Source organism: Onthophagus taurus, unplaced genomic scaffold (assembly GCF_036711975.1).
Source record: "Onthophagus taurus isolate NC unplaced genomic scaffold, IU_Otau_3.0 ScKx7SY_15, whole genome shotgun sequence".
Classification (NCBI taxonomy): Eukaryota; Metazoa; Arthropoda; class Insecta; order Coleoptera; family Scarabaeidae; genus Onthophagus; species Onthophagus taurus.
The window spans coordinates 319,933-342,161 of record NW_027248940.1 but is presented as its reverse complement, the minus strand read 5'-3'; the positions used below and the strand labels follow the sequence as shown (position 1 = coordinate 342,161).

The 22,229-nt window shown below is 26.0% G+C and overlaps 3 protein-coding genes across 7 annotated transcripts in view; all 3 read left to right on the top strand.

The window, feature by feature from the left end:
* The window catches only part of LOC111420142 (chloride channel protein 2), a 64,764-nt gene extending 61,096 nt beyond the window's left edge, over positions 1-3,668 (top strand). For all 5 annotated transcript variants that reach the window (XM_071200864.1, XM_071200865.1, XM_071200866.1 and 2 more), the window contains 2 exons: positions 2,779-2,887; positions 2,946-3,668. In XM_071200864.1, coding sequence (XP_071056965.1) covers positions 2,779-2,887; positions 2,946-3,323 — 487 coding nt within the window. In that variant the 3' untranslated portion in view covers positions 3,324-3,668. The remainder of the gene's footprint in view (positions 1-2,778; positions 2,888-2,945) is intronic.
* Positions 3,669-18,915: 15,247 nt separating this feature from the next.
* Positions 18,916-19,786, top strand: LOC111420140 (histone H1-like). Its single transcript, XM_023053058.2, has one exon. It carries the CDS (start codon positions 18,979-18,981, stop codon positions 19,699-19,701), a length of 723 nt encoding a protein of 240 aa, XP_022908826.2. The 5' UTR covers positions 18,916-18,978; the 3' UTR covers positions 19,702-19,786.
* A 1,525-nt stretch (positions 19,787-21,311) lies between these two features.
* LOC139432404 (uncharacterized) lies at positions 21,312-21,944 on the top strand. The gene has a single exon (XM_071200924.1). The coding sequence runs from the start codon at positions 21,312-21,314 to the stop codon at positions 21,942-21,944; it is 633 nt and encodes a 210-aa protein (XP_071057025.1).
* Positions 21,945-22,229: the final 285 nt, after the last annotated feature.

Below are 22,229 nucleotides of genomic sequence, written 5' to 3'. Positions count from 1 at the left end.
CTACTCCCTCATTCAAATAATTTTTTTTTAATCTCAAACACTTTTTTTCTTATAAAAGAATAAATTTAAAATCAAAAATAGAGAGCACCATTTTTACCTAGTGATTTTCGTTTGGGAGATATTTCCTCTTAAATGAATCAATTTTTGTGTTTTTAGCAAAAATTAAAACTTTCAACACAAATATCTCAAGAACTAAGGGGAATATAAAAAAATTGTATTCTTTAATTTCGATTTAAAAACTATTTTTCTACAAGATTAATTAATAAGTTTCTCTTTAAAGATGATTTTTAATAAGTAACACCCAAAAAAGTGATTTAAAACGTCAACTTTATTAAACAAATTTTATTTTATCATCTCCTCCTCATTGAAATAATTTTTTTTTTAATCTCAAACATCTTTTTATTTATAAAAGAATAAATTTAAAATCAAAAATAGAGAGTACCATTTTTTCTTATTGGTTTTTATTTAGGAGATATTCCCTCTTAAATGAATCAATTTTTGCGTTTTTAGCAAAAATTAAAACTTTCAACACAAATATCTCAAGAACTAAGGGGAATATCAAAAAATTGTATTCTTTAATTTCGATTTAAAAACTAGTTTTCTATAAGATTAATTAATAAGTTTCTCTTTAAAGATGATTTTTAATAAGCAACACCCAAAAAAGTGATTAAAAACGTCAACTTTATTAAACAAATTTTATTTTATCATCTTCTCCCTCATTCAAATAATTTTTTTTAAATCTCAAACACTTTTTTTCTTATAAAAGAATAAATTTAAAATCAAAAATAAAGAGTACCATTTTTTTCTATTTATTTTTGTTTGGGAGATATTCCCTCTTAAATGAATCAATTTTTGTGTTTTTAGCAAAAATTAAAACTTTCAACACAAATATCTCAAAAACTATGGGGAATATCAAAAAATTTTATTCTTTAATTTCGATTTAAAAACTCTTTTTCTATGCGATTAATTAATACGATTCTCTATAAAGATGATTATTAATAAGCAACATCCAAAAAAGTGATTAAAAACGTCAACTTTATTAAACAAATTTTATTTTATCATCTCCTCCCTCATTCAAATAATTTTTGTTTAATCTCACACACTATTTTTCTTATAAAAGAATAAATTTAAAATCGAAAATAAAGAGTATCGTTTTTGCCTATTGATTTTAATTTAGGAGATATTCCCTCTTAAAGGAATCAATTTTTGCTGTTTTAGCAAAAATTAAAACTTTCAACACAAATATCTCAAAAACTAAGAGGAATATCAAAAAATTTTATTCTTTAATTTCGATTTAAATACTCTTTTTCTGTGCGATTATTTAATAAGTTTCTCTTTAAAGATGATTTTTAATAAACAATACCCAAAAAAGTAATTAAAAATGTCAACTTTATTAAACAATTTTATTTTATCATCTCCTCCCTCATTCAAATAATTTTTTTTAAATCTCACACACTATTTTTCTTATAAAAGAATAAATTTAAAATCGAAAATAACGAGTACCATTTTTTTCTATTTATTTTTGTTTGGGAGATATTCCCTCTTAAATGAATCAATTTTTGTGTTTTTAGCAAAAATTAAAACTTTCAACACAAATATCTCAAAAACTATGGGGAATATCAAAAAATTTTATTCTTTAATTTCGATTTAAAAACTCTTTTTCTATGCGATTAATTAATACGATTCTCTATAAAGATGATTATTAATAAGCAACATCCAAAAAAGTGATTAAAAACGTCAACTTTATTAAACAAATTTTATTTTATCATCTCCTCCCTCATTCAAATAATTTTTGTTTAATCTCACACACTATTTTTCTTATAAAAGGATAAATTTAAAATCGAAAATAAAGAGTATCGTTTTTGCCTATTGATTTTAATTTAGGAGATATTCCCTCTTAAAGGAATCAATTTTTGCTGTTTTAGCAAAAATTAAAACTTTCAACACAAATATCTCAAAAACTAAGAGGAATATCAAAAAATTTTATTCTTTAATTTCGATTTAAATACTCTTTTTCTGTGCGATTATTTAATAAGTTTCTCTTTAAAGATGATTTTTAATAAACAATACCCAAAAAAGTAATTAAAAATGTCAACTTTATTAAACAATTTTATTTTATCATCTCCTCCCTCATTCAAATAATTTTTTTTAAATCTCACACACTATTTTTCTTATAAAAGAATAAATTTAAAATCGAAAATAACGAGTACCATTTTTTCCTATTTATTTTTGTTTTGGAGATATTCCCTCTTAAATGAATCAATTTTTGTGTTTTTAGCAAAAATTAAAACTTTCAACACAAATATCTCAAGAACTAAGAGGAATATCGAAAAATTGTATTCTTTAATTTCGATTTAGAAACTATTTTTGTATAAGACTAATTAATAAGTTTCTCTTTAAAGATGATTATTAATAAGCAACACCCAAAAAAGTGATTTAAAACGTCAACTTTATTAAACAAATTTTATTTTATCATCTCCTCCCTCATTGAAATAATCTTTTTTTAATCTCAAACACTTTTTTTCTTATAAAAGAATAAATTTAAAATCGAAAATAAAGAGTACCATTTTTTCCTATTGATTTTAATTTAGGAGATATTCCCTCTTAAATGAATCAATTTTTGCGTTTTTAGCAAAAATTAAAACTTTCAACACAAATATCTCAAAAACTAAGGGGAATATCAAAAAATTTTATTCTCTAATTTCGATTTAAAAACTCTTTTTCTATACGATTAATTAATACGATTCTCTATAAAGATGATTTTTAATTAATTTTTAGGAAATCGTATCAACTCCAAGACGTCAAAAACAACGACAGCACCATCCTAGATATTGATGATAAGCCTCAAATCGTTCCTATTAGCCCCACAGGCAAGAAAGTCCAATTGGTAATAATAACCCCATTACTTCACTCATTAAAATAATTAATTTGTGTTCTTCCCCCAGCCGAAAGAGCGCGTTTGTGATATGTCACCCCAAGATCAAAAAGCATGGGAAAAGCAACAATTAAAGCAAATCGTCGACTTCGGCGCTTGCCAAATTGATCCAGCCCCATTCCAACTCGTTGAAAGAACATCGTTATTAAAAGTACACTCAATCTTCTCAATGGTGGGTGTAAACCACGCTTACGTCACAGCAATCGGTCGTTTAGTGGGTGTAGTTGGCCTCAAAGAGTTGAGAAAAGCCATTGAGGACGTAAACAGCGGTGCTTTGCCTTTGGAGATGAACGAAAACGAAGTTATCACATCGGATGATGTTAAAGATGGGAAAGATGAAGAACCGAATGTTACAACGGCTTTAATGCCGAAAGACTCAAAAGCTTAATCATTTTTTCGTTAGTTGAACCTTCCCAGTGATATCCACGTGTATTTAAACGTAATAATTCATATTTAAACTTATAGGATGTAGATTGAAGTCGTTTTTATTTTTAAAACGATTATTATCGATTTTAAATATTAGTAATTATTTAAATGAGAATGTTGTGTATTGATAAGGTTCATAAAGACTCGAAAAGTTGAATTGAATTAAATTTAAAATGCTTATTGTGATCCAAATTAGGTTGTAAGTTTTAAAATGTTATTATAAAAAAAAAAAGTATTGTTTTAAAGGTAATTTAAAAATAAAATGTAAATAAAATGTGAGGTTAATAAATTGAACCTCAAAATGTTATGTTATGGTATTATTTTTGATTTATAATTTGACACCATCTCACCTAAAAAATTTTTCCGGAAAATTTTTATAATCTTACCCCAATATTTTTATATCGTATCATAATCTACAATCTTTTCGCTTCAATTTAAGATATAAATCGTTTCTTAACTCCAAAAAATACAGTTGGTGTGATTTTTTAAAAAATCGATTCTCGCTTTATATATAAATTTGACACCATCTCACCTAAAAAATTTTTCCGGAAAATTTTTATAATCTTACCCCAATATTTTTATATCGTATCATAATCTACAATCTTTTCGCTTCAATTTAAGATATAAATCGTTTCTTAACTCCAAAAAATACAGTTGGTGTGATTTTTTAAAAAATCGATTTTCTCTTTATGTATAAACTTGGCACTTCCTCAGTTAAAATTTTTTTTCGAGAAATATTTATGATCTAACACCAATATTTTTATATCTTATCAAAAATTTCAATTTTTTAGCTTCAATTTAACATATAAATCGTTTCATAATTGCATAAAATTTAGATGGTGAGATTTTTTAAAAAAATCGATTCTAGCTTTATATATAAATTTGACACCATCTCACCTAAAAAATTTTTCCGGAAAATTTTTATAATCTTACCCCAATATTTTTATATCGTATCATAATCTACAATCTTTTCGCTTCAATTTAAGATATAAATCGTTTCTTAACTCCAAAAAATACAGTTGGTGTGATTTTTTTAAAAATCGATTTTCTCTTTATGTATAAACTTGGCACTTCCTCAGTTAAAATTTCTTTTCGGGAAATATTTATGATCTAACACCAATATTTTTATATCTTATCAAAAACTTCAATTTTTTAGCTTCAATTTAAGATATAAATCGTTTCATAATTGCATAAAATTTAGTTGGTGAGATTTTTTAAAAAAATCGATTCTCGCTTTATTATAAATTTGACACCATCTCACCTAAAAAATTTTTCCGGAAAATTTTTATAATCTTACCCCAATATTTTTATATCGTATCATAATCTACAATCTTTTCGCTTCAATTTAAGATATAAATCGTTTCTTAACTCCAAAAAATACAGTTGGTGTGATTTTTTAAAAAACCGATTCTCGCTTTATATATAAATTTGACACCATCTCACCTAAAAAATTTTTCCGGAAAATTTTTATAATCTTACCCTAATATTTTTATATCGTATCATAATCTACAATCTTTTCGCTTCAATTTAAGATATAAATCGTTTCTTAACTCCAAAAAATACAGTTGGTGTGATTTTTTAAAAAATCGATTCTCGCTTTATATATAAATTTGACACCATCTCACCTAAAAAATTTTTCCGGAAAATTTTTATAATCTTACCCCAATATTTTTATATCGTATCATAATCTACAATCTTTTCGCTTCAATTTAAGATATAAATCGTTTCTTAACTCCAAAAAATACAGTTGGTGTGATTTTTTAAAAAATCGATTTTCTCTTTATGTATAAACTTGGCACTTCCTCAGTTAAAAGTTTTTTTCGAGAAATATTTATGATCTAACACCAATATTTTTATATCTTATCAAAAACTTCAATTTTTTAGCTTCAATTTAAGATATAAGTCGTTTCATAATTGCATAAAATTTAGTTGGTGAGATTTTTAAAAAAAATCGATTCTCGCTTTATATATAAATTTGACACCATCTCACCTAAAAAATTTTTCCGGAAAATTTTTATAATCTTACCCCAATATTTTTATATCGTATCATAATCTACAATCTTTTCGCTTCAATTTAAGATATAAATCGTTTCTTAACTCCAAAAAATACAGTTGGTGTGATTTTTTAAAAAATCGATTTTCTCTTTATGTATAAACTTGGCACTTCCTCAGTTAAAAGTTTTTTTCTGGAAATATTTATGATCTAACACCAATATTTTTATATCTTATCAAAAACTTCAATTTTTTAGCTTCAATTTAAGATATAAATCGTTTCATAATTGCATAAAATTTAGTTGGTGAGATTTTTTTAAAAAATCGATTTTCGCTTTATATATAAATTTGACACCATCTCACCTAAAAAATTTTTCCGGAAAATTTTTATAATCTTACCCCAATATTTTTATATCGTATCATAATCTACAATCTTTTCGCTTCAATTTAAGATATAAATCGTTTCTTAACTCCAAAAAATATAGTTGGTGTGATTTTTTAAAAAATCGATTTTCGCTTTATATATAAATTTGACACCATCTCACCTAAAAAATTTTTCCGGAAAATTTTTATAATCTTACCCCAATATTTTTATATCGTATCATAATCTACAATCTTTTCGCTTCAATTTAAGATATAAATCGTTTCTTAACTCCAAAAAATACAGTTGGTGTGATTTTTTAAAAAATCGATTCTCGCTTTATATATAAATTTGACACCATCTCACCTAAAAAATTTTTCCGGAAAATTTTTATAATCTTACCCCAATATTTTTATATCGTATCATAATCTACAATCTTTTCGCTTCAATTTAAGATATAAATCGTTTCTTAACTCCAAAAAATACAGTTGGTGTGATTTTTTAAAAAATCGATTTTCTCTTTATGTATAAACTTGGCACTTCCTCAGTTAAAATTTTTTTTCGAGAAATATTTATGATCTAACACCAATATTTTTATATCTTATCAAAAATTTCAATTTTTTAGCTTCAATTTAACATATAAATCGTTTCATAATTGCATAAAATTTAGATGGTGAGATTTTTTAAAAAAATCGATTCTAGCTTTATATATAAATTTGACACCATCTCACCTAAAAAATTTTTCCGGAAAATTTTTATAATCTTACCCCAATATTTTTATATCGTATCATAATCTACAATCTTTTCGCTTCAATTTAAGATATAAATCGTTTCTTAACTCCAAAAAATACAGTTGGTGTGATTTTTTTAAAAATCGATTTTCTCTTTATGTATAAACTTGGCACTTCCTCAGTTAAAATTTCTTTTCGGGAAATATTTATGATCTAACACCAATATTTTTATATCTTATCAAAAACTTCAATTTTTTAGCTTCAATTTAAGATATAAATCGTTTCATAATTGCATAAAATTTAGTTGGTGAGATTTTTTAAAAAAATCGATTCTCGCTTTATTATAAATTTGACACCATCTCACCTAAAAAATTTTTCCGGAAAATTTTTATAATCTTACCCCAATATTTTTATATCGTATCATAATCTACAATCTTTTCGCTTCAATTTAAGATATAAATCGTTTCTTAACTCCAAAAAATACAGTTGGTGTGATTTTTTAAAAAACCGATTCTCGCTTTATATATAAATTTGACACCATCTCACCTAAAAAATTTTTCCGGAAAATTTTTATAATCTTACCCTAATATTTTTATATCGTATCATAATCTACAATCTTTTCGCTTCAATTTAAGATATAAATCGTTTCTTAACTCCAAAAAATACAGTTGGTGTGATTTTTTAAAAAATCGATTCTCGCTTTATATATAAATTTGACACCATCTCACCTAAAAAATTTTTCCGGAAAATTTTTATAATCTTACCCCAATATTTTTATATCGTATCATAATCTACAATCTTTTCGCTTCAATTTAAGATATAAATCGTTTCTTAACTCCAAAAAATACAGTTGGTGTGATTTTTTAAAAAATCGATTTTCTCTTTATGTATAAACTTGGCACTTCCTCAGTTAAAAGTTTTTTTCGAGAAATATTTATGATCTAACACCAATATTTTTATATCTTATCAAAAACTTCAATTTTTTAGCTTCAATTTAAGATATAAGTCGTTTCATAATTGCATAAAATTTAGTTGGTGAGATTTTTAAAAAAAATCGATTCTCGCTTTATATATAAATTTGACACCATCTCACCTAAAAAATTTTTCCGGAAAATTTTTATAATCTTACCCCAATATTTTTATATCGTATCATAATCTACAATCTTTTCGCTTCAATTTAAGATATAAATCGTTTCTTAACTCCAAAAAATACAGTTGGTGTGATTTTTTAAAAAATCGATTTTCTCTTTATGTATAAACTTGGCACTTCCTCAGTTAAAAGTTTTTTTCTGGAAATATTTATGATCTAACACCAATATTTTTATATCTTATCAAAAACTTCAATTTTTTAGCTTCAATTTAAGATATAAATCGTTTCATAATTGCATAAAATTTAGTTGGTGAGATTTTTTTAAAAAATCGATTTTCGCTTTATATATAAATTTGACACCATCTCACCTAAAAAATTTTTCCGGAAAATTTTTATAATCTTACCCCAATATTTTTATATCGTATCATAATCTACAATCTTTTCGCTTCAATTTAAGATATAAATCGTTTCTTAACTCCAAAAAATATAGTTGGTGTGATTTTTTAAAAAATCGATTTTCGCTTTATATATAAATTTGACACCATCTCACCTAAAAAATTTTTCCGGAAAATTTTTATAATCTTACCCCAATATTTTTATATCGTATCATAATCTACAATCTTCTCGCTTCAATTTAAGATATAAATCGTTTCTTAACTCCAAAAAATACAGTTGGTGTGATTTTTTTAAAAATCGATTTTCTCTTTATGTATAAACTTGGCATCTCCTTAGTTAAAATTTTTTTTCGGGAAATATTTATGATCTAACACCAATATTTTTATATCTTATCAAAAACTTCAATTTTTTAGCTTCAATTTAAGATATAAATCGTTTCATAATTGCATAAAATTTAGTTGGTGAAATTTTTTAAAAAAATCGATTCTCGCTTTATATATCAATTTGACACCATCTCACCTAAAAAATTTTTCCGGAAAATTTTTATAATCTTACCCCAATATTTTTATATCGTATCATAAGCTACAATCTTTTCGCTTCAATTTAAGATATAAATCGTTTCTTAACTCCAAAAAATACAGTTGGTGTGATTTTTTAAAAAATCGATTTTCTCTTTATGTATAAACTTGGCACTTCCTCAGTTAAAAGTTTTTTTCGGGAAATATTTATGATCTAACACCAATATTTTTATATCTTATCAAAAACTTCAATTTTTTAGCTTCAATTTAAGATATAAATCGTTTCATAATTGCATAAAATTTAGTTGGTGAGATTTTTTAAAAAAATCGATTCTCGCTTTATTATAAATTTGACACCATCTCACCTAAAAAATTTTTCCGGAAAATTTTTATAATCTTACCCCAATATTTTTATATCTTATCATAATCTACAATCTTTTCGCTTCAATTTAAGATATAAATCGTTTCTTAACTCCAAAAAATACAGTTGGTGTGATTTTTTAAAAAAATCGATTCTCGCTTTATATATAAATTTGACACCATCTTACTTAAAAAAATTTTCCGGAAAATTTTTATAATCTTACCCCAATATTTTTATATCGTATCATAATCTACAATCTTTTCGCTTCAATTTAAGATATAAATCGTTTCTTAACTCCAAAAAATACAGTTGGCGTGATTTTTTAAAAAATCGATTTTCTCTTTATGAATAAACTTGGCACTTCCTCAGTTAAAATTTTTTTTCGGGAAATATTTATGATCTACCACCAATATTTTTATATCTTATCAAAAACTTCAATTTTTTAGCTTCAATTTAAGATATAAATCGTTTCATAATTGCATAAAATTTAGTTGGTGAGATTTAATAAAAAATCGATTTTTGCTTTATATACAAATTTGACACCATCTCACTTAAAAATTTTTTCCGGAAAATTTTTATAATCTTACCCCAATATTTTTATATCGTATCATAATCTACAATCTTTTCGCTTCAATTTAAGATATAAATCGTTTCTTAACTCCAAAAAATACAGTTGGTGTGATTTTTTAAAAAATCGATTTTCTCTTTATGTATAAACTTGGCACTTCCTCAGTTAAAAGTTTTTTTCGGGAAATATTTATGATCTAACACCAATATTTTTATATCTTATCAAAAACTTCAATTTTTTAGCTTCAATTTAAGATATAAATCGTTTCATAATTGCATAAAATTTAGTTGGTGAGATTTTAAAAAAAAATCGATTCTCGCTTTATATATAAATTTGACACCATCTTACTTAAAAAAATTTTCCGGAAAATTTTTATAATCTTACCCCAATATTTTTATATCGTATCATAATCTACAATCTTTTCGCTTCAATTTAAGATATAAATCGTTTCTTAACTCCAAAAAATACAGTTGGTGTGATTTTTTAAAAAATCGATTTTCTCTTTATGAATAAACTTGGCACTTCCTCAGTTAAAATTTTTTTTCGGGAAATATTTATGATCTACCACCAATATTTTTATATCTTATCAAAAACTTCAATTTTTTAGCTTCAATTTAAGATATAAATCGTTTCATAATTGCATAAAATTTAGTTGGTGAGATTTAATAAAAAATCGATTTTTGCTTTATATACAAATTTGACACCATCTCACTTAAAAATTTTTTCCGGAAAATTTTTATAATCTTACCCCAATATTTTTATATCGTATCATAATCTACAATCTTTTCGCTTCAATTTAAGATATAAATCGTTTCTTAACTCCAAAAAATACAGTTAGTGTGATTTTTTAAAAAATCGATTTTCTCTTTATGTATAAACTTGGCACTTCCTCAGTTAAAAGTTTTTTTCGGGAAATATTTATGATCTAACACCAATATTTTTATATCTTATCAAAAACTTCAATTTTTTAGCTTCAATTTAAGATATAAATCGTTTCATAATTGCATAAAATTTAGTTGGTGAGATTTTTTAAAAAAATCGATTCTCGCTTTATTATAAATTTGACACCATCTCACCTAAAGAAATTTTCCGGAAAATTTTTATAATCTTACCCCAATATTTTTATATCGTATCATAATCTACAATCTTTTCGCTTCAATTTAAGATATAAATCGTTTCTTAACTCCAAAAAATACAGTTGGTGTGATTTTTTAAAAAATCGATTTTCTCTTTAGGTATAAACTTGGCACTTCCTCAGTTAAAATTTTTTTTCGGGAAATATTTATGATCTAACACCAATATTTTTATATCTTATCAAAAACTTCAATTTTTTAGCTTCAATTTAAGATATAAATCGTTTCATAATTGCATAAAATTTAGTTGGTGAGATTTAATAAAAAATCGATTTTTGCTTTATATACAAATTTGACACCATCTCACTTAAAAATTTTTTCCGGAAAATTTTTATAATCTTACCCCAATATTTTTATATCGTATCATAATCTACAATCTTTTCGCTTCAATTTAAGATATAAATCGTTTCTTAACTCCAAAAAATACAGTTGGTGTGATTTTTTAAAAAATCGATTTTCTCTTTATGTATAAACTTGGCACTTCCTCAGTTAAAAGTTTTTTTCGGGAAATATTTATGATCTAACACCAATATTTTTATATCTTATCAAAAACTTCAATTTTTTAGCTTCAATTTAAGATATAAATCGTTTCATAATTGCATAAAATTTAGTTGGTGAGATTTTTTAAAAAAATCGATTCTCGCTTTATTATAAATTTGACACCATCTCACCTAAAAAATTTTTCCGGAAAATTTTTATAATCTTACCCCAATATTTTTATATCGTATCATAATCTACAATCTTTTCGCTTCAATTTAAGATATAAATCGTTTCTTAACTCCAAAAAATACAGTTGGTGTGATTTTTTAAAAAATCGATTTTCTCTTTATGTATAAACTTGGCACTTCCTCAGTTAAAAGTTTTTTTCGGCAAATATTTATGATCTAACACCAATATTTTTATATCTTATCAAAAACTTCAATTTTTTAGCTTCAATTTAAGATATAAATCGTTTCATAATTGCATAAAATTTAGTTGGTGAGATTTTTTAAAAAAATCGATTCTCGCTTTATTATAAATTTGACACCATCTCACCTAAAAAATTTTTCCGGAAAATTTTTATAATCTTACCCCAATATTTTTATATCGTATCATAATCTACAATCTTTTCGCTTCAATTTAAGATATAAATCGTTTCTTAACTCCAAAAAATACAGTTGGTGTGATTTTTTAAAAAATCGATTTTCTCTTTATGTATAAACTTGGCACTTCCTCAGTTAAAAGTTTTTTTCGGCAAATATTTATGATCTAACACCAATATTTTTATATCTTATCAAAAACTTCAATTTTTTAGCTTCAATTTAAGATATAAATCGTTTCATAATTGCATAAAATTTAGTTGGTGAGATTTTTTAAAAAAATCGATTCTCGCTTTATTATAAATTTGACACCATCTCACCTAAAAAATTTTTCCGGAAAATTTTTATAATCTTACCCCAATATTTTTATATCGTATCATAATCTACAATCTTTTCGCTTCAATTTAAGATATAAATCGTTTCTTAACTCCAAAAAATACAGTTGGTGTGATTTTTTAAAAAATCGATTTTCTCTTTATGTATAAACTTGGCACTTCCTCAGTTAAAAGTTTTTTTCGGCAAATATTTATGATCTAACACCAATATTTTTATATCTTATCAAAAACTTCAATTTTTTAGCTTCAATTTAAGATATAAATCGTTTCATAATTGCATAAAATTTAGTTGGTGAGATTTTTTAAAAAAATCGATTCTCGCTTTATTATAAATTTGACACCATCTCACCTAAAAAAATTTTCCGGAAAATTTTTATAATCTTACCCCAATATTTTTATATCGTATCATAATCTACAATCTTTTCGCTTCAATTTAAGATATAAATCGTTTCTTAACTCCAAAAAATACAGTTTGTGTGATTTTTTTAAAAATCGATTTTCTGTTTATGTATAAACTTGGCACTTCCTCAGTTAAAAGTTTTTTTCGGGAAATATTTATGATCTAACACCAATATTTTTATATCTTATCAAAAACTTCAATTTTTTAGCTTCAATTTAAGATATAAATCGTTTCATAATTGCATAAAATTTGGTTGGTGAGATTTTTAAAAAAAATCGATTCTCGCTTTATTATAAATTTGACACCATCTCACCTAAAAAATTTTTCCGGAAAATTTTTATAATCTTACCCCAATATTTTTATATCGTATCATAATCTACAATCTTTTCGCTTCAATTTAAGATATAAATCGTTTCTTAACTCCAAAAAATACAGTTGGTGTGATTTTTTAAAAAATCGATTTTCTCTTTATGTATAAACTTGGCACTTCCTCAGTTAAAATTTTTTTTCGGGAAATATTTATGATCTAACACCAATATTTTTATATCTTATCAAAAACTTCAATTTTTTAGCTTCAATTTAAGATATAAATCGTTACTTAACTCCCAAAAATGCAGTTGGTATGATTTAAAAAAAAATCCCTGTCACACCCAATCTTGAACCAACTTGACTTGTATATTTCTCATTGTGTATTAGGATGACATATTACAAGAGGTTTCTTTTAAGAAGCAGTTTTCTTTTTTATAATTGTACCTTTTGAATAATAGATGTCGCTCGATACTTTTTAAAATTTATTTATTTTTAAATATTTATAAAACTAAAGGAATACTAAAAAAGTTTTTATTACAGTACAAAATCGATTTTTTACTTAATATTTGAATAAAAAATATAAATATTTTAAAAATTAATTAGTTCTGACCGGTTCGTTATGTCATTGTGCAATAGATGTCGCTTGGAACCATTTTGTGCCAATTAATTCAACTTTATTCTAAAGTATTGAATCGAAAATTATAAAAAAATTAATTTTCAATTTTAATTAAATCCTTTTTAGCATTCCTTCAGTTTGTATTATTCAAGAGATTCAATCTCACAAAAATGAAAACTGCTTTTATGTTTCAACGATTCGTTATGCTATTGTGCAATAGATGTCGCCTAGGAACCATTTTATATCAATTAATTCAAATTAATTGTAAAATATTTCAATAAAAACCTTTCTAATATTCCTTCAGTTTGATGAAAGTTCAAAAATAAATAAATTAAAAAAATTATCGACCAACATCTATTATCCAGTAGGATCAATCTTATCAAATTACTCCTGATGCAATTTGTGAGCAGCAGTTTACCTCCTCAGTATTATGTGGTCCTAATACAAAATGCGAAAAATCCAACATCAAGTTGTTTCAAGATTTGACAAGAACTTTTTTTTAATCTTCTTCTACCCAGACTTTATTTGTGGGAATTAAGAGGCGACTTTTATATCAAATTAAAGCTTTGATTCAAACTTTATCTGTAATTCTATGTATAATAAGTAACACGATCATAAAGTTTCGAAATAATAAATAAATAATCGAAAAATGTCAATGTTTAATTATGGGAGGAAACGAAAATATTTGTTAAACTTTAAAAAATCATACCGACTTTATTTATAGGAATTAACAAATAATTTTTATCTTAAATTAAAGCTTAAACTTTAAGTTTTAAGTCTATGTGTAATAAATAATACGTTTGATGATAAACTTCGTTTATTAAAATCGAAAAATATCAATGCTTAATTATGGGAAGAAACGAAAATATTTGATAAACTTTAAAAAATCATACCGACTTTATTTATAGCAATTAAGAAACGACTTTTATATCAAATTAAAGCTTAAACTTTAATCTTCAATTCGATGTGTTATAAGCAATACGTTTGATTATAAAGTTTGCTTGCAAAATCGAAAAATGTTAATGCTTAATTATAGGAAGAAACGAAAATAATTGATAAACTTTAAAAAATCATACCGACTTTATTTATAGGAATTAAGAAACGACTTTTATATCAAATTAAAGCTTAAACTTTAATCTTCAATTCGATGTTTTATAAGTAATACGTTTGATTGTAAAGTTTGTTTGTAAAATCGAAAAATGTCAATGCTTAATTATGGGAAGAAACGAAAATATTTGTTAAACTTTAAAAAATCATACCGACTTTATTTATAGCAATTAAGAAACGACTTTTAAGTCAAATTAAAGCTTAAACTTTAATCTTCAATTTGATGTGTTATAAGTAATACCTTTGATTATAAAGTTTGTTTGCAAAATCGAAAAATGTCAATGCTTAATTATGGGAAGAAACGAAAATAATTGATAAATTTTAAAAAATCATACCGACTTTATTTATAGGAATTAAGAAACGACTTTTATATCAAATTAAAGCTTAAACTTTAATCTTCAATTCGATGTGTTATAAGTAATACGTTTGATTATAAAGTTTGTTTGCAAAATCGAAAAATGTCAATGCTTAATTATGGGAACAAACGAAAATATTTGTTAAACTTTAAAAAATCATACCGACTTTATTTATAGGAATTAAGAAACGACTTTTATATAAAATTAAAGCTTAAACTTTAATCTTCAATTTGATGTGTTATAAGTAATACGTTTGATTATAAAGTTTGGTTGTAAAATCGAAAAATGTCAATGCTTAATTATGGGAAAAAACGAAAATAATTGATAAATTTTAAAAAATCATACCGACTTTATTTATAGGAATTAAGAAACGACTTTTATATCAAATTAAAGCTTAAACTTTAATCTTCAATTCGATGTGTTATAAGTAATACGTTTGATTATAAAGTTTGTTTGCAAAATCGAAAAATGTCAATGCTTAATTATGGGAACAAACGAAAATATTTGTTAAACTTTAAAAAATCATACCGACTTTATTTATAGGAATTAAGAAACGACTTTTATATAAAATTAAAGCTTAAACTTTAATCTTCAAGTTGATGTGTTATAAGTAATACGTTTGATTATAAAGTTTGGTTGTAAAATCGAAAAATGTCAATGCTTAATTATGGGAAAAAACGAAAATAATTGATAAATTTTAAAAAATCATACCGACTTTATTTATAGGAATTAAGAAACGACTTTTATATCAAATTAAAGCTTAAACTTTAATCTTCAATTCGATGTGTTATAAGTAATACGTTTGATTATAAAGTTTGTTTGCAAAATCGAAAAATGTCAATGCTTAATTATGGGAAGAAACGAAAATATTTGATAAACTTTAAAAAATCATACCGACTTTATTTATAGGAATTAAGAAACGACTTTTATATCAAATTAATGCTTAAACTTTAATCTTCAATTCGATGTGTTATAAGTAATACGTTTGATTATAAAGTTTGTTTGCAAAATCGAAAAATGTCAATGCTTAATTATGGGAAGAAACGAAAATATTTGATAAATTTTAAAAAATCATACCGACTTTATTTATAGGAATTAACAAATAATTTTTATCTTAAATTAAAGCTTAAACTTTAAGCTTTAAGTCTATTTGTAATAAATAATACGTTTGATGATAAACTTTATTTATTAAAATCGAAAAATATCAATGCTTAATTATGGAAAAAAACGAAAATATTAGTTAAACTTTAAAAAATCATACCGACTTTATTTATAGGAATTAAGAAACGACTTTTATATCAAATTAAAGCTTAAACTTTAATCTTCAATTCGATGTGTTATAAGTAATACGTTTGATTATAAAATTTGTTTGTAAAATCGAAAAATGTCAATGCTTGATTATGGGAAGAAACGAAAATATTTGTTAAACTTTAAAAAATTATACCGACTTTATTTATAGCAATTAAGAAACGACTTTTATATCAAATTAAAGCTTAAACTTTAATCTTCAATTTGATGTGTTATAAGTAATACCTTTGATTATAAAGTTTGCTTGCAAAATCGAAAAATGTCAATGCTTAATTATGGGAAGAAACGAAAATATTTGATAAATTTAAAAAAATCATACCGACTTTATTTATAGGAATTAAGAAACGACTTTTATATCAAATTAAAGCTTAAACTTTAATCTTCAATTCCATGTGTTATAAGTAATACGTTTGATTATAAAGTTTGTTTGCAAAATCGAAAAATGTCAATGCTTAATTATGGGAAGAAACGAAAATATTTGTTAAACTTTAAAAAATCATACCGACTTTATTTATAGAAATTAAGAAACGACTTATATATCAAATTAAAGCTTAAACTTTAATCTTCAATTCGATGTGTTATAAGTAATACGTTTGATTATAAAGTTTGTTTGCAAAATCGAAAAATGTCAATGCTTAATTATGGGAAGAAACGAAAATATTTGATAAATTTTAAAAAATCATACCGACTTTATTTATAGGAATTAAGAAACGACTTTTATATCAAATTAAAGCTTAAACTTTAATCTTCAATTTGATGTGTTATAAGTAATACCTTTGATTATAAAGTTTGTTTGCAAAATCGAAAAATGTCAATGCTTAATTATGGGAAGAAACGAAAATATTTGATAAATTTTAAAAAATCATTCCGACTTTATTTATAGCAATTAAGAAACGACTTTTATATCAAATTAAAGCTTAAACTTTAATCTTCAATTTGATGTGTTATAAGTAATACCTTTGATTATAAAGTTTGTTTGCAAAATCGAAAAATGTCAATGCTTAATTATGGGAAGAAACGAAAATATTTGATAAATTTTAAAAAATCATTCCGACTTTATTTATAGCAATTAAGAAACGACTTTTATATCAAATTAAAGCTTAAACTTTAATCTTCAATTCGATGTGTTATAAGTAATACGTTTGATTATAAAGTTTGTTTGCAAAATCGAAAAATGTCAATGCTTAATTATGGGAAGAAACGAAAATATTTGATAAATTTTAAAAAATCATACCGACTTTATTTATAGGAATTAAGAAACGACTTTTATATCAAATTAAAGCTTAAACTTTAATCTTTAATTCTATCTATAATAAGTAATACGTTTGATTATAAAGTTTGTTTGTAAAATCGAAAAATGTCAATGCTTAATTATGGGAAGAAACGAAAATATTTGTTAAACTTTAAAAAATCATACCGACTTTATTTTTAGGAATTAACAAACGACTTTTATATTAAATTAAAGCTTAAACTTTAATCTTTAATTCTATCTATAATAAGTAATACGTTTGATTATAAAGTTTGTTTGCAAAATCGAAAAATGACAATGTTTAATTATGGTAATACTCGAAAATATTTAATGAACTTTAAAAAATCATACCGACTCCATTTTTAGGAATTAAGAAACGATTTATATCTTAAATTGAAGCTAAAATATTGCAATTTATGATAATATGTAAAAACATTGATGTATGATAACAAAAATGTCTCGAAAACACTTTGTTAATTAAAGAAATATCAAATTAATACATAAACAGAAAATATATGTTTTTTCAAAAAAATTTATAATCCTACATCAATGTTTTTATACCTTATCATAAACTGCAATCGTTTAGCTTCAATTTAAGACATAAATCGTTTCTTAACTCTTAAAAATGCAGTGGATATTATTTTTTTAACAATTTCATCTTTAATAATTTTTTGTTGAAAATGTCAATAATATTATTATTTATTATAATTTTTATAGCACACCTTAAACTAGAATCTTTAAGCTTTAATGTAACATATATATCATATAATAATTCTTAAAAACACAGCAGATATGATTTTGTTAAGATAATCAGAAAGAAGCGTGAATAAAACAGATTCATGTTTAAGAATTAATTTCTCAAAAACTAAAAGAGATTTTAGGAAGCGGTTTTTTTCATTGAAAAGCTTACAATTTTATTAATAAACTGTAATAGTAGTTATTTAAAATCCGATTCTATAAATAAATCGTATTTAGTTAGATTTTACTTCGTGAATTTTTGTTCTGTTTAAAGGTAATGGAATTAACGGTAATAAATCGACCTTTACTTTAATAAATAAGCATATTTTTGTAAAATATCGAAATAACCTAGTCATTTTGACCTAAAATACAGACCACAATGTAAAACTTTTTTGCGTTCCCTTGCTAAGTAAACATGTTTTGAACATGGAGCGAGCGAGAAATCGACGTGGAAACGCGAACTGTTTTTGACTCGATTTGAGGATGTTACCCCAAATATATTGATTAAATGTTGTTGCATTATGATTTTAAAACATTTAAAGATCATTTTTGTTTGAAATGTTTTCGTTTTTAATAATTAATAGCGCCGTGTAACGACGACAAAGTTGACGTTCACTGATTTATGAGCGATTTCGCCCATTTCAACGCTCGCTACGCGACAAAATTGCCTGATTATGAGTTCTTTTTTTGAGCTAATTTTAAGTTTACATCTTTTGGAATATAAAAATGTAATGTATTAATGCGTACGTCGAAACGTTGACGAGAAATAATTGTTTAATTAGAACGCTGCGAACACGAGTGCGTCGTTCTGTTATCCGGAGCGGAGTCGTGCGCTAAACAGCGGTTTCTGGCTTCGGTACGCGTGGTTTAATGTGGGGTTCGGTAGCGATAGAACTCTGGCACTCGCAAAGTGTTACTCAACGTTTTTGTTGCATTTCAAAGTTTTGAATTTGATTATAATACTTCGACAATGACGGACGTAGAATCGCAAGAACAAAACAACTTGGCCTCAACCGCAGAAGATGCTTCGCCTGTAAAGGTTAAAGCTGAAACGGCGACGAAGAAGAAAAGCCCGCGATCAAAAGCGACTCATCCACCCACATCTGAAATGGTTAATTCCGCGATTAAAAGCCTCAAAGAACGCGGAGGATCATCAGTTCAAGCTATTAAGAAGTATATGGCTGCGAATTACAAAGTCGACGCAGAAAAAATGGCCCCATTCATTAAGAAATTCTTGAAATCCGCCGTTGCTTCAGGGACTATCATCCAAACCAAAGGGAAAGGAGCATCTGGATCGTTTAAATTGGCATCGGTGCCTTCGAAAAAGCCCGATAAACCAGCTCCGAAACCCAAACGGAAGGCTACCGCAGTATTAAAGAAATCAAAAGCTCGCGCTGCCACCGCGAAAGCAGCATCGCCCGCAAAGCCCAAAAAACCGGCGACAACCACTTCTCCCGCCAAGAAAAAGGCGGCAGCCAAAGCAAGGAAATCGCCAGAAAAGAAAGAAACCACGAGTACCGTAGCGGCTGCAACCAAAGCGGCCGCCGCGACGAAAGCTAAATCGCCCTCAAAGGCTAAAAAGACCACTAAAAGCCCTACTAAAAAACCGAAAGCGCCGAAACCCAAAACCGCCAAGAAAGTTGTCGCTCAAAAATCGCCAGCGAAAAAGAAGGCATCCCCGAAGAAAAAGTGAACGTAATTAGATGGAGTATCAAACATTTTTGAAATTTTATTACGACTAAGGTCAAGCCCCACAAAGGCCCTTTTTAGGGCCACAATTTTATTTATGAAAAAGAATTTTAGTATATTATTATATTAACAAATCAAATTTTTTTTATAAGGCGTCCGACAATTAAGCCCCGCCTCTCAACGCTGGCGAGTAATTCTACGCTGTGATTCGTCGAGACGACGACCGAGAATAAACCGCTACTTTGAAAGAATTATCTGTTAATAATAATCGGTTTTTACTCGATTTATGCAATTATATAACAAGTAATATACATACATATAGAATAATTTGGTTCATTATAAACAAATAATTCCTAAAGTATTTTTCTCCACCACCTTTGCTTTATGAATTATGATCGAGTTTAATTACTAAAACCATCCATTTTTAACATTGTGGGCATTTTCACATTCTAAATAGAATACGGTTTGTAGTTAATCAACTAGAATACGGTTATAGCTGAGTTAAACCTGGTGGTGGATAATGTCTTCTTGGTTCATTATAAACAATTTATTCCCCAAATACTTTTCTCCATCACCTTTACTTTATGAGTTATAATCGAATTTAATTACAAAAACCATCAATTTTGACATTTTGGACATGTTCACATTTTAAGTAGAATACAGTTATAACTGAGGTAAACATGGTTGAGGATAATGTCTTCTTGGTTCATTATAAACAATTTATTCCCTAAATACTTTTCTCCATCACCTATACTTTATGGGTAATGATCGAATTTAATTAAAAAAATCACCAATTTTGACATTTTCGAGATTTTAACATTTTAACTAAAATACGGTTATAGCTGAGTTAAACCTGGTTGTGAATAATGTCTTTTTGCTTCATTATAAACAATTTATTCTCCAAATACTTCTCTCCATCACCTTTACTTTATGAGTTATGATCGAATTTAATTACAAAACCACCAATTTTGACATCTTGGACATTTTCAAATTCTAACTAGAACATGGTTATAGTTGAGTTGAACCTGGTTGTGAATAATGTCTTTTTGATTCATTATAAACAATTTATTCTCCAAATACTTTTCTTCATCACCTATACTTTATGGGTAATGATCAAATTTAATTAAGAGATTTTAACATTCTAACTAGAATACGGTTATAGCTGAGTTAAACCTGGTTGTGAATAATTTCTTTTTGGTTCATTATAAACAGTTTATTCCCCAAATACTTTTCTTCATCACCTTTACTTTATGAGTTATGATCGAATTTAATTACAAAATCACCAATTTTGACATTTTGGACATGTTCACATTTTAACTAGAATACGGTTATAGCTGAATTAAACCTGGTTGTAGATAATGTGTTTTTGGTTCATTATAAACAATTTATTCCCTAAATACTTTTCTCCATCATCTTTAATTTATGAGTTATGATCGAATTTAATTACAAAACCATCAATTTTGACAATTTGGACATTTTCACATTCTAATTAGAATATGGTTATATCTGTGTAGTGTTTATAGAGAAAACGAAATTAAACATATTAAGGTGACTCCTTATCATCCAAAGTCAAACGGGCTTGCGGAGCGTGCGGTACGTACTTTTAAATCGAGAATGAACGCGAGTGATAAAAATGAAGATTTTGAAGTGCGGTTATATAAATTTTTATTCGCATATCGAAATACAATTCATGCTTCTACAAAAAGAACATCCAGTGAATTGTTACTGGCAAAAAGACCAAGAAACCAATTCGACACCCTTAAACCAGATGTTACAATTAACATGGAAGCGGCACAAGAAAGGCAAATAAATTATTATGACAAATATACACACGAAAAAGACTTTGAAACTGAGGAACCCGTTTGGGTTGATAATCCAATAACAAAAGGGTCAACAGCGGGTACAATCATTGAAAAAAGAGGACCTTACTCATATATAGTGGATGTAAATGGAACACGAAAAAGAAAACACGCAGATCAATTACGTCAAAGGATAGTGGTTGACGATGAAATACCAAGAGTACCATCACCTAGAATTGATCCACCACATTTTGAGCCAATTGAAACACCACCGGAAGTGAGTGAACCTACAACAGTCTATGATTCTCCTCCACAAATGCAGACACCAGAAATAGTGAACGTGGAACCAACTGTTGAAGACAACCATTTGACTCCACCACCCGAAGACGAAGTTTTTAGAAGAAATCCTCCTCGAAATCGTCAACTACCTGCCAGGTATCGAAATTAAAGTAAAAATTTTGATAGTTTTCTTTTTTTTTAGTGAGGGAGGAATGTAGTGTTTATGACGTCAACGTCGCGACAGGCGGGCGCGAGAATCAGGCCTCTTAAAAATGAACAGGTTGAAACACGTTCAAGGGAGAGTTGCTACACAACCTTTACAATCGTTACCGTGAACGGATGCACACACAGTAATATTAACCAAATAGATTGTTATTTTCTTTTAAAACATAAATTGTTAATAGAGTGATTAAACCATAACATAACAGTGTTTAATGTAAACCCACAATACCAC

Bases quoted from the DNA above. Each gene is read 5' to 3' on its own strand.
- LOC111420140 (XM_023053058.2), top strand. From the start codon at position 18,979: ATGACGGACGTAGAATCGCAAGAACAAAACAACTTGGCCTCAACCGCA.
- LOC139432404 (XM_071200924.1), top strand. From the start codon at position 21,312: ATGAACGCGAGTGATAAAAATGAAGATTTTGAAGTGCGGTTATATAAA.